General features: G+C 28.4%; 1 protein-coding gene across 1 annotated transcript; it reads right to left on the bottom strand.

Moving 5' to 3' along the window:
• Positions 1-195: 195 nt before the first annotated feature.
• On the bottom strand, positions 196-6,878 carry LOC113377305 (ATPase ASNA1 homolog). The gene is made up of 5 exons (XM_026617569.1): positions 6,585-6,878; positions 4,233-4,535; positions 3,045-3,303; positions 2,807-2,980; positions 196-378 (listed from the first exon to the last, which is right to left on the bottom strand). Exons 1-5 carry the CDS (start codon positions 6,683-6,685, stop codon positions 229-231), a joined length of 987 nt encoding a protein of 328 aa, XP_026473354.1. The 5' UTR covers positions 6,686-6,878; the 3' UTR covers positions 196-228.
• Between the last annotated feature and the right edge of the window lie 6,590 nt (positions 6,879-13,468).

Genomic DNA, 13,468 nt, shown 5'->3' with positions numbered 1-13,468 from the left:
ATTGAACCAAGATATAAAAGTAATTATCTTTTAATCCAAGCATACATTTTTATTTGCAAATGTATTAAAATTATGTATGTAAGTTTTCTCGGACAATAAAATTGAATCACAATATCAGAGACAATAACAGATTAGGTTATATTAATAAAACTTTTTATTTTAATGTATATAAATAAACTTATTTACAATTTGGTTATACATTTTATTGCGTAAAACTCGTCCAATACATTATACTCCAGGTTTGTATGGGTGTACTAGATGTTCAGAGAATGTTCGTACCTCCTCCACGCCTCTTACCTCATTGTCAAGAAGTGGAAGTTTTGTAACATGCAAATCTTCATACAAGTCGGCTATTTGGTCTAGGTATTTTTCTTGAAGCTGTCAAAATACAAACAACTTAAAATCAAATAGAACTTAATGATCCCTATGTACAACATCTTACTGTGGCAGTACAGGTTGACAATGATTTCATAAAGACAAGAAAACTTAAAAACAAAGCCATGATTTTTTTTTTAGTTCTAATAAATTTACTGAAAGTCACATTTACAAAGTAGAAAACCTCAGGTTTATTCCTCTGGGATATCAATGAAACTTTGCATGGTCATAGGTTGATGGTCGAAATAAATTAATTTTACAAGTTCACAAAAAAAAAAGTTTTCTGTATTGGGTGATTGACATATGTTTTCAAATGTATTTTTACTGCTGAACCAAATATAAAAACAAAATTGGAAATCGAACTGCAATAAATGGTAAAGAATTACAAAAAAAAAAAACAACAAAATCTCCATGGCCTGGACTTTTTCACTTTAGATGACATGTGCAACAAAATTCTGCAATGATTTTTCATCTCTATTCAGTTTCTTTTTGCAAAATCTAGCAGCAATGTTCACACACCCAATACAGACAACTTTTTTTGTGAATCTGTGTTATTAAATAAAAAAGCTGTAACATTACAAATTGAAAGTATAGAAAACACTGCACACCTGGAGTGCTTAGTTCTAATTAGTTTAGCACCTAGACTCTAGATAGCTCAATCGATTAGTCAATGGACTTTTAATTTTTTTCTAAATTAACAGCATTTGAATAGCAAAAATATTGTAATTATTAATACATTAATAATTTACGAACAATAATTGATATGTGAAACAAACCTGGAAACACATAATATTATATTATTATTTGCATTGTTTATTACCAATAAAATGAATTAATTTACAAATCATACTGAAATAAAGTGCTTCAAATAAATAGAGCTTTAAATAATAGATAACTTTTCATTTTAATTGCGTCTCGATCTCGTCCCTTTGGAATTGTGTAGAAATGTAGACATTGTAAAAATACAAAATTATTACCAAACTAGTAGAGTATGGCATCGTGCCTTAAGACAAATTGCTGGAACTTCCCGTACGTTCCGTAACGAAATATTCGAGTATTATTTAATGTTTTCAAATAGATTATTATAAATACTATAACATTGTCTATTTATAAGAATTATATAAACTGAATTGCAAAGTTGAAATTATTTGTTTAAAGTATATTATAACTTTAATCAGAGTTAAAATTAAAATGTGAATTATTTTTGATGTACAAAAAAATTTTTTTTGAAAAAAAAAAATTAAACAAAAATATTTTTTCTAAAAGTAATTATTTTGTTAAAACAAGCAGAAAGTTTTTTGAAACATTCAGATCGGACGCTTAGTTCTCTCAAAAACTGCCATTTTTTACACATTTTGCTGTGTATCTTCAAAATGGCTGGACCTGCCTTTGCTAAAAACTAATCACCTCTTCTCCCAATCATTACAAATTGAATGTTTTTAGATCATTCCAATCGGATACTCCATTCTCTCAAAAACTCGATTTGTATTTTCTGCACTCTTTGCTCCGCATCTCCGTAACGGCTGGACCTGCCTTTGCCAAAAACTAATCAGCGTATCTTCTTATCAATAGGAATCAAATGTGTTTTGAACCATTCAAATCGGTTGATCCTTGCGCCCGAAAAAATGCGGACATTCAAAACACACACACACACATCCATTTTTTTGAAGTTTGCCAAAATGTTCAGAAACCTTCAAAAAGTGAGGAGATATCTAAAAATTTTCATTTTCGATTTTCGGCTCATTACTATAACTACCCTACGGGAAGTTAATTAAGTAGTTAGTACGGAATTAATTACAAGAGAAAATGTATTCAAAATAAATTAATGATAAGAATAGTTTGTGGGTTGTCAGAAAGCAATGCAAAAATATTTTTGACTGTTTGGTGAATACGCATTCTGAAATGTGTGATGAAAGTGAAGTTTATACTAAAAAATAGCAGCATTTAAAATAAAATTGTTAATATCCAATCCAAACAATATGTATTTACAGATTTCTGAACCCGAACATACAATATATGTCCATATAAGGCGATGAATGCCAAATTTTGTTACCATACCGCAGACCGAGCTACCTATACATACATATTACAAGCAGCCTATTTTTCAAAATCCTAATTTTTATAAATAAACTATTTTTCATAGGTCTATAATAATTGGAGGTGTTTCTTTAGAATAACAACTCTATGCAAAGTTTCGTAAGAATCCCAGAAGCGCACACCTATGACAAACCTATCTTATTAGCTTGACCCATAAAAGCATTATCAAAGCAATAAAAACTTTTTTTTATTTTGAGGACCTGTGCTATTTAATCACAGAATCATTCATGATAAAAAAAGGTGACCCTACAGTGTAAAAACTGAGATGCCAATACATAATTGACCATTTTTAAATTATCAAATCTAATATTTTTCTGCTAAACAATCCGTATACCTTGAACCGGGAACTGCACATTCTGCAAGTGTCCTCTGCAGTTTTGAACAATAGCTGATTTACAATTATATTATGCGTATCTATTCCCGACTTTGTTAACTCTTGCACTAACCTTTCAGTCTCATATAGTGATAGAAATTCAGCTATGCATACACAAACAAAAGTAGTTTGGTCCTGAAGTATTGAAAATAATTAATAACAAAAATTAAATTAATTATAATTTATTTGTAAAACTTACTGGATTTCTAAATTGGTCATTAACATGTCGGATAATGTTCAACATTTCCTCTAGTTTTTCAGTTATCGTATCTGAATTGAACTCGTTCATCCCAAATATAGAGCTAATCTGTGACAAAAATGGTGACACTTTGGATTTCAATCGCATAAGTTTGCCTAAACCACGCTCTATGCCTTGAGGGAATGATAAAAGACGCAATGTGTGCCCAGTAGGAGCTGTATCAAACACAACCACCGAGAAATTCATTCCTCTCACCAATCTACAAGTAAAAACCATATCAAAAGGCTAATTATCAAAGTAAAACTTCTTTAGACGCGACTAGGGTGTAAATCCGTACAAATGCAACGGAAATGCAACGGCAGAACTGTGCGTCATTCGCTTTCGATGAAATCATTTCTATACGGGTCGATTGTGATTAGTCGTTGTGTATGTGAATAGAGATCTGTCGTTGTATGCGTTTCGATATCAATAAGGAAATCAGCATAGATAAACATGTGAAAGTTACATCGTAGTACAAATCTTGATTTATTGAAAAATGCCTGAATCAGAAGAATATTTTACCCTGTTCCTTGAAAATAATAAAACAAATTAAACATTTGTGCCGTATTTCTATATTATTCGTAGTTCCTATAAATCTTTGAAGATATTAAAATGGAAAATATTTTATAGGCAAGACAGATATTACAGCTGTTCAAAGAATGAGATTATATCATTAGCGAAAAAGTAAAAAAAATACAAGCAGTCAATGAATGTATGTTAATTTTAATTACATGAAGTTCTTCAAACACAATTATATGATGAGTAAATTAAGTTGCAAAAACAATATTTGTTTAGGCGTTGTTTAACATAATCCACTGTGTAAACGAATATTAAAGAATATATTAATCAGCATTTCTAATTTATCATTATATAAATGTGCATTATGGTACACTAATATGTGTGCATCATGAGTGTTATCATATTACTAATAAATATTATTCAAAATTGTTATATGATGTATTTATTTTTACTTAACTTACATTTGCTACTTTGTACAGTAGCAAATAAGTTTTACTTCAATCGCGTGTGAACGTTACACGCGCTCTTCTTTTTATGTAAAGCTTTAATGCAATACAAGTGCCAAGAAAAAGAATGATATTTTACACATTATATTATATATATGTTTTGTGAAATATTATTATAACATACTTCATAACTTCTGCATAGCTCATTGCCTCATCAATTCCTGGAAAAGCTCCTACGATCTCTTGCATGATATTCTTACTCAGTCGCAAGGCCTCATTATTATCTGATTCAAAGTACTCATCTGGCAGCTCATTTATACCAACATTTGGATCAATTTCCATCGCAAAGAGGTTATCAAATCCCTTAACCTTTGTTGGAACTTTCGAAAACTTCTGTCCGAACGCATCAGAAATATTATGAGCTGGATCTGTTGACAAGATAAGTACGGACTCTCGAACTTTCGTGAGTTGCACTGCTAAACTACAACTGAATAAATGAAGTTCATTATTATATATCACTCTTAGTAAATAAAGAAAAAGAAAGACGGTGATATGAGCAAGTATCTAAACATCATCTAAAATAATGGTTTGGTACTTGATGTAAAAATATAAATAGAATTGATGCAATGACAATATGCTTTGAAATAACTACCACAACTTAATGTGGATGATTATGAATTTCCTCGATATGAACATACCAATAAATAAAATGAATATAAAAGTCTACGAGATCTACTTAGAACTTAATAGAAAGGAAAAACAATGTTATTCATTTTTAATCCAGTATCCCAAATGTATATATATATATATATATATATATATATATATAAGATTTTTTAAATTACTACTTCAATAAAACAAGAAATAATTTAAAAATTTATTCCAAAATCCATTTCTCTGTTTTTAATATTAGGATAAACATATCGTAAATACTTTTTACTTGCAATTTTTTAAACATTTGTCACATATTTTAGTTTTTAAATTTAATTTTTTTACTGAAACAAAGTTATAGCATATGGATCCGTTTGATCTCCGGAATACATTTTCAAAGAAAATCATGATTTTAGTGATGCTATGTCTTATTATTAGATTGTCAATACAAACAAATATTAATTACAGATTTATATATATATATATATATATATATATATATATATATATATATTATATATATAATATTTCGTATATTTTGTAGAGCTTCGAACATAGAATCTAAAAAGTAAAAAAAAACAAAAGTTTTTTAAAAAAACATTTCTTTATTTATTTACTGTCCACGTTTCGGAATTAGGTACGTACCATCTTCAGGACATCTGTCAAGAAATATGATCTTTTGATAAGATTTAAGCAAACAATATGTTTAAGAAAAGCAGAAGATGGTCGATTTTTTTTTATATAAAATGAATAAAATTGTGGAAAAAATAACGTACAGAAATATGACAATATAATCAAAATAAAAATGATAAAAATAAATAAGCGGATTGTATAACAAGATATTGAAAGTTTTAAGAAAAAGTTACTGAAAAAACATAATCACCTGTATGATTGATTATACACTAACACTTTTTCACTAAAAAAGATTTTATCGAAAAAAGTGATTTTATAGATTTCTTTTCAGACGAAGAAACAAATTTTGCAATTCAAAATTCCTTTAAATTATGTCTTTTTTGAGTTTGTTATGGGAGATAAAAAGTATTATTCTCTCGATGTTAAGGGATGGCTATTGGTAACTGATTATTGAACAAATGTTTTTTTTTTGAAGAAGAAAACACTTGACTTAAAATCTGTGTGTATATGTGTACGTGTTGTTTTTATATATCAGGATGTAAATTATTGATATTAAGATTAAGTTATTGATCTTAAATGGATGTCGATATTAATTATTTGTCAAAAAGTATTATTATATGTTATCATAAATATAATACAAACCTTGATTTAGTAAGAAAGCAATCATTAATAATTGTGTACTTGAATAGAAATATGATAGGCTATTATTCACATTCAATAGAATAGTTTCTACAAGGTTTCTCTTATTACCGAATACCAAAGGTATTTTATAAACAAACAAACTTTAGTGCATATAGTCCAGTCATTTAAGCTTAATTTAGGTAAGAATCTGTAAATACTTGTATATTGACACCCTAAAGTTGTCTCAAAAGATATGGTAAGGTTTCAATACCATATATAGGTTTTGAGATAACTTTAGGGTGTCAATATACAAGTATTTACAGACTTATAGCTGGGTATCTCGAATTCATAGGGAAACTTAGTATAATGACTGGACTAATAACGTGTAATCTTTTGAAAATTATTATGTTCATAAGCAGAGCCAAAATTATGTCGGAACAAAGTAATCTTGCGATTGTTTTGTTGAATGGCAATAATTTTGAAATTAAATTGGAATCATTATTGTGAATCAGATTATTTGCCTTATTCATACTGACTAGACTTTGACTTATTCATACTTCAGCTAGAAAGTGCCACTTGTTGTAATAAGTATTAAAAATGATAAAGAAATGAGAAAATAGTATTGACATACCTGCAAGTCGTTTTACCAACACCGCCTTTACCTCCTACAAAAATCCACTTCAACGTTTGTTGATCTATTACATTTTTCAGAGACGGTTCCAGCGGCTCCATCGAAATTTTTTAATTGTGCAACTTGTCAATTAAACAATTATACCGTATGTTTCCCAGTGCATAAGTTAATGTTAATTAATATTTCAATTAACTTTCAAGATTTTGAAGTAAATCTTGAAAGTTGCAAAGAACACAACCGATAATTTTGTCTATTTTTCGAACTCAAAATTTACGACGACTGAAAAACAAAATACATGCAAAAAACAATATCTAATCATTGGTCAAAATGTCATAGTAATCAGGAGCGATGGATGCAAGAAAACATAGATATTTAAATATGGATTCTGTAGAATGTAATAGGAAGCACGCAAGTTGGTAACTGTCAATTGATACGACAGTGGCGCTATCTAAGTCTTCGAGCTTTAGACCATTTATGCTTATTTATCTATGCTTTAGACATTTTATTTTAACTCAATTTACATTAGTTAAAATAAATAAAACTAGTTGGTATTGGTATTTTGCCTTGAGGCAAGTTACATAAATTTCCCGATATGTTTAAATAATCGACCTAATCCATGATAAATAAATTATTTTTTGAGTGATTAAAACTATTCCGAGTTGATTTATTACACATAATTGAAAACGAACGAGCTAGTTTTTAACAATCAATAATTTTTATAATTGAACCAGTTTCCGTAGGACTTTAATGGTTTAGTATGTTCATTAAACCAAGTACTTTATCGTTATACCAATAAATCTAATTTTAATTTTAACAAACGTCAAAAAAACTACTCATTTTCTCAATATTTTTTTCAACAACGAATTATAAGAAAACGGCTCGGTAGATTTTTACTTAAAAGTAACTGTTCTCAACTGATATCCTTCGAACCTTTTTTGATTTTGTAAAATTGATTCAGTGATGAGGTGATTGATTTAGTGTGGGCTAAAATGTGGACAAAAAGTTTAACACTTTTTTGCAAATTACAAAAAAGGCTTAGCAGTTCGTCGTGCAAAACTGACAAACGATAATCCTCATCGAGAAATATCAAATAGCTTTTAAATTTCTGAAATCGGTTCAGGCGTTTTTGAGCAAACGTTATTTATTCAATTTATTTTTTTGAATGTTTCTTTTTTGTATCGCAGAGCAAAAAAATCACAGATTCCGAAACAATTTTTAAACTTTAGAAAAAATGACCTGTGGACACCCAAAAAAATTGGCAACTTCTCTGAAAAAGGGTGAAAAAATAAATTTTTTGAAATTTTTTTTGTTTTATATTTAAGTAAGCGAGCAAAAAAATTAGGCATTTTCAAAATTGTCATTTTTTTTAAATTGGCAAGTTTGGGAATTTTCCTATGCGTGAAAATCTATGATGGGCAAAACTTTTCTAAAAATTAATTGCACCATTCGACAGCAAAAAAATCACTGATAACGATAGTAAAAGGAAATTTTAATTTTTTTGCATTTTTAAAGGGGTTGGTGCTGACTATATATATCGAACCGAATTTGGCCCCACCCATTTATTTCGAGAACGGAAAGAGCAAAAAAATTTTAGTTTGCACCAATCGACAGCAAAAAAATCGTCAAAAAATCAGGTCATATCAGTTTTGCCAATTTCCACCATCGCTGTGCCAAGTATATAGACTAGGGTTTGTCGGTTTTCAAAAACCGGTTTTAAAAACCGGTTTTTTGGCAAAAATTATGGAATTCGAAAACCGGTTTTTAAGTGAAAAAAGTCGGTTTTCACTGTATAAATGGAAAATGACAAATATAGCCAAATATAAAAGATAGATGAAAGCGTTTTGATTCTTGAAATCATATCGGTTAAATTATCATTTGATATCTTATCAGTCTGCAATGGTTCCCAGAAAGGTTTTGTATATATTAATTTAGATTTTTATACCAGTGTATATATTAATTTAAATCAGGGTGACTTCTTCTTGAAGAAGTAACTTCCTTTACTCAAACTTGAAAAAAAGTTTTAAACCGTAGAAGCCACAAATTAAAGAACAAAAAACTTATAATTATTATATCATGCTTTAAAAACAATTAAGCATAATTTGGTCGCAAGTATGAATACCCGAGTTTATCTTAATTGTTTTTAAAACTAAAATTAATAATAACAATTATGTATGAACATGTATCTAATATTTTTTAATTTTTCTTAATTTAAGGCATTTTTTTATTTAAAAATGTATTATTTTTATTTATTCGAAAACTTTCCTTTCACTATCATAAATATATTTTCAATCTTATATGTGAAAATGATGCATGAATAACAATTAATTATTTTCATATTATTTAATCAAGATAAACTATTATTTTTTAGTTCTACTAATTAAAATTAAAATAATTTTGTTTACTATCTATAAAATTGAACAATAAATAAATTCAGACAAATACTGCTCTAAATTACACTAAATTTGCGGATAAATTACAGAAAATTCGAGTAAAAATTTATTTTCTATATAAAATTCGAAAACCGGTTAAAACCGGTTTTTTAGTAAAATTAAAATTTGAAAACCGGTTTTCTAAAATGTCGGTTTTTGTATAAACCCTAATATAGACGTGCCGCCGAACGCCTTTTTATGGAAGACGTTCGGGAAATCATCTGCAGAGGCGGTGCACATTAATATTTTGACACAAGTAATACGCAATTATATTCTTCGAAGTGTGCTCTTTCAGTGTCCACAAAATATTTTTTAGCCTCGCAACTGCGTTAAAGTAACTTTCCGTACCGTAATTAAATATTCGAAGAATCAAAATAACTAATAATCAATAAAAATCGATGAATTGTTAAAAACAATACACAAATAAATGTAAATAATTTAAAATTTCAACTTTGTTCAGTTTAATTTATTAATTTAAATATCACATTTTTCAACTTTTTTTTTTATTTATTTATTTTATTTATTTATTTATATATTATTTTCATATCTCAGTCAGACAGGGGTATCTGGTATGAGAGATTATGAAACAATTTTCTTATTTTATATATACATATCATTTGTCTATTTCATTATACTATAATATAATATTTATTATAATTAAAATATCTATTCAATCTTCAATTTCCTTATAATAATTCTTTATTTTTCTTTTAAATTTGTCGTCATCATTGGCCATCTTAATACCGTTTGGCAATTCATTATATATTTTAATAGCGCTCAATATGACATTTTCTCTCAAATTCTTCTTTCTATTGTGTTCAATGTGAAAATTGCTGTGTTGTCTAGTGTAGCGTTCATGTATATCTTGATTTGTGTCTATTGTTGTACTTGTTTTAATTCGGTTATATTCCATTTTGTGTATTAATTTGCATTTCTCTATTTTTATTATGTTGTTTAGTGAATGAATAATATTCGTTTCTGTTTGTAAATATTTGGTGGGTGTTAAGTGTGGAGGATTATATGATATTTTTATGGCTTTGTTCATTATTCTTTGTATATAATTCAAGTTAGCTTTAGTTGTTTGACTCCAAGTATTTATTCCATATAAAATTATGGGTATCATATGTGCTTTTAAAATCAATATCTTATTTTTTCCCCGAAAGAATGGATTCTTTTTAAAGCTCCTGTTAATGCCGTTATCTTCTTTTTAATTTCATTTATATGGTTTGTCCATGTTAGCTTTTCGTGTATTATAAGGCCCAAGTATTTTATATATTCCACTTCTTCTATTTCTGTATTATTTATTTTAATGCTTATTTTAGTAATTTCCTTATATTTTTTTTTGTTTAAGATGTGTATACTTAGTTTTTCCAATGTTGATCGTTAATTTGTTTTCAATTAGCCATTCAGAATATAATTTCATGTCTTTGTTAATAATTTGTTCTGAAATTTTTTCACCTTTGCCTGCATAGACTATAGCAGTATCGTCGGCGTATAGGATGTATTTTCCCATCAATTTTGCCTCTTAAATCTTGTATAGATGAGATACAATAAAGGTCCTAGAACTGAGTCCTTGTGGGACTCCACAGTTTACTTTGCGCCTGTCACTTGCCACGTTATCAACCATGGTCCTTACTTGTCTTTCTGATAGGAAATCTTTGATAATGCTAAGTGACAAACCTTCTAATCCCAGCTCTATTAGTTTCATAATTAATATATTATATTATGATCCACCGTATCAAATGCTTTTTCTAAGTCTATGAATATCGCTACTGTATGCTTATTTTCTTCAAGGTTCTCACTTATGGTATTAGTTAAATCCAACAATGCACCTTGAGTATTTGATGACTTTAAAAAAACATATTGATTTTTGTCAATTTTTTGAATGAGAAAATTAAGTAATCTTTCTTTTATTACTTTTTCATATATCTTGGAGAATGTGTTTGTTATTGTTATGGGTCTGTAGTTATTTGGATCTGTTTTGTTTCCTGTTTTAAAAATTGGTTTTATTGTAGCCATTTTAAGGCACGATGGAAATACACCACATTCTATGTATCTATTTATTAAAACAGCAAGTAGTGGAGCTATTAGATTTATTATTTTTTCAGTGATTCTTACTGTTATCTTGTCTTCCCCAGGTGCAGCGTTATTTTTTAGATTTTCAACAATTTTTTTTATTTCTTTCGCATCTGTCAATAAAAATTTGGATTTTGTTTTTAGTGCTGTGTATTGATGGTTTATGATCCATTTTCTTTGTAGTTTCATACCTATCTCAGCAAAATGTTTGTTGAGATACTCCGCAATATCTTCCTTTTCTGTAAGAAATATATTTTTATCTTTATGTTATATTTTTTCAATATTTTCTTTATATTCATTTTTATTTTTTCCTCCTCCTAATGTTTTATTTATTAGTTTCCATATTTTTCGAGAGTCACTGGCACATTTTTTTGTTTCTTCTGAATAGTCTATAGATCGTCTTTTTGTTTAGTAGATCATATTTTTTATATCTTTTTTATGTTATTATATTTTATTTTTATGGCATCATATTTGCTTACTTCATTTAGATTGCATTTCTTTAAATTATTGTAAAATTTGTTTCTGTATTTCATTAAGTTAATAATTTCTTCTGTTATCCACGTATCTTCTCTGGCTCTTATTGTTTCTTTGATATTATTTTCTTTTGCTGCATCCTGTATAATTTTTATTAAATCCTCTAAATCGTCCACTATTTTAGAGTCTAACTTACAAGCTATTGTCTTTTCTAGTCCTTCTAAATCTATGCTATATCTAGTTATTTTATGCATTTTTGGTTTGATTCTCGGCGTATTTTGTATAAATACTGTTATCATTTTGTGATCAGATATTTCTGTGTCTTCTATTTCTATATTAATCTTCTTTTTATAATTAGATATAACATGGTCAATTATGGATTCAGTGTTTTGAGTCTCCCTTGTGGCGTATTGCCTATCTATATTATTTATTATTTTGTATCCTGATGATTCTATAATATCTTTGTAACTATTTGTTATATTATTGTTTGGAATTAAATCTAAATTCATATCACCTATTATTATTGTATTTTTGACGTTTTTTTCCATTTTTTTTCTATTAAATTTATCAGATCTTGTTTATTATTATTCGGAGGGTTGTCAATAACAATAAACTTTATAATAGGATTCATATTTGTAACTTCTATTTCCAATAGGTTTATGTTATTTTTATTATTATTTTCGAGGACAGTACAGTTTAGTTCATTTCTTACAAATTTCGCTATTCCTCCTCCTCTTTTCTTTTCTCTGCAGTTGTAAATACCTCTAAAGTTTTTTAAATTGAAGTATTCTTCTTCTTCTTGGTATATCCAAGTTTCTGTCAATACTAAAATTTGGCAATTTTCATTTTTATTCATAATTATTTCTAAATCATCTATTTTATTCCTTAAGCTTCTTATATTGAAATAAAATATTTAATCTCTATTTTCTTGTTATTACTATTATATTTATTCATTTTCTTGAATTTGTTCATTATAATTCGTCGACATTCTTACCATTTTGGCTCTGTGTTGATAACACGAACATTCTGTTCCATTAGCATTATGCACCGTATTAAAATTTGATTTGTATTTTACACGTTTATGCATTTCTTAGATTTGCTCTTACAATCTACAATGTTATGTTCATTCGCACAGTTTGCACAGTAGAGGGGATTTCAAAATAACCTGCATTGATCACATATGTAGTCCTCTCCACACTTTGGAATGTTTGCACATGTGTTTTTGACGAATATTCTTAGATATTGCAAAAAAAAATCACTATTTACCGATGCTCTCAGCTGGAGCATTCATCATAAGATTTTCATTCTTTGACTAGGAAATACGAAGAATGGGGATATGTTGTGACCGTTAGCACTCAGACAGAACAAAATTTAATAATTGGAATAAATTACGTCAATTTTCACAAAAAATATCAATATGTTTACTGTCCGGCACTAAAGGACGACTTAGTGTCCGGTGCTAAGGGACAGACATTTTCGTTCATTTGGTTGCACCTACTAAAATTGGTTAAAAAATTTAATAATATTTTACCATTTTACGGATAACAATCAAGTACAACATTTATCTTTCCATACCACTCAAATGTAAATGCATAAATATGCTAGAATTACGTCCATTGATATATATGTGACGAACAGGAAAGGGTTGCTCTCGCCGTGGCCGTGTGCGTCACAGGCGAGGCTTGGCACGTGATCGGGTACCTGTGTGCCCCCATGCTCCTTTCATTTGTATTTTGAAATGAAAAGATTTATACTCGCTTAAATAATACGTATTAAACAGAGTGTCCGGTGTTTGGGCCGTCCGGCGTTACGGAACTTCCCCCTACGTCTTTTTTTTGCATTCTGCTGCCCTGTGTCCATATGCCTGACAGTTATAACATCTTTTTATGTTTAAATCTTCTATTA

This window comes from Ctenocephalides felis, unplaced genomic scaffold (genome assembly GCF_003426905.1).
Source record: "Ctenocephalides felis isolate EL2017-DRISC unplaced genomic scaffold, ASM342690v1 CF-g0.4_SCAFFOLD_01886, whole genome shotgun sequence".
NCBI classification, from domain to species: Eukaryota; Metazoa; Arthropoda; class Insecta; order Siphonaptera; family Pulicidae; genus Ctenocephalides; species Ctenocephalides felis.
This window is presented reverse-complemented; position numbering and strand designations above follow the sequence as displayed.

What these genes read in the sequence shown, in the direction of transcription:
- LOC113377305 (XM_026617569.1), bottom strand. Translation starts at nt 6,685, where the DNA reads ATGGAGCCGCTGGAACCGTCTCTGAAAAATGTAATAGATCAACAAACG. An exon ending in AGCTATGCAGAAGTTATGAA is followed by an intron (nt 3,304 to 4,232) that starts GTATGTTATAAT and finishes TTTTACTTGTAG; the next exon opens with ATTGGTGAGAGGAATGAATT. An exon ending in ATGACCAATTTAGAAATCCA is followed by an intron (nt 2,981 to 3,044) that starts GTAAGTTTTACA and finishes TCAATACTTCAG; the next exon opens with GACCAAACTACTTTTGTTTG.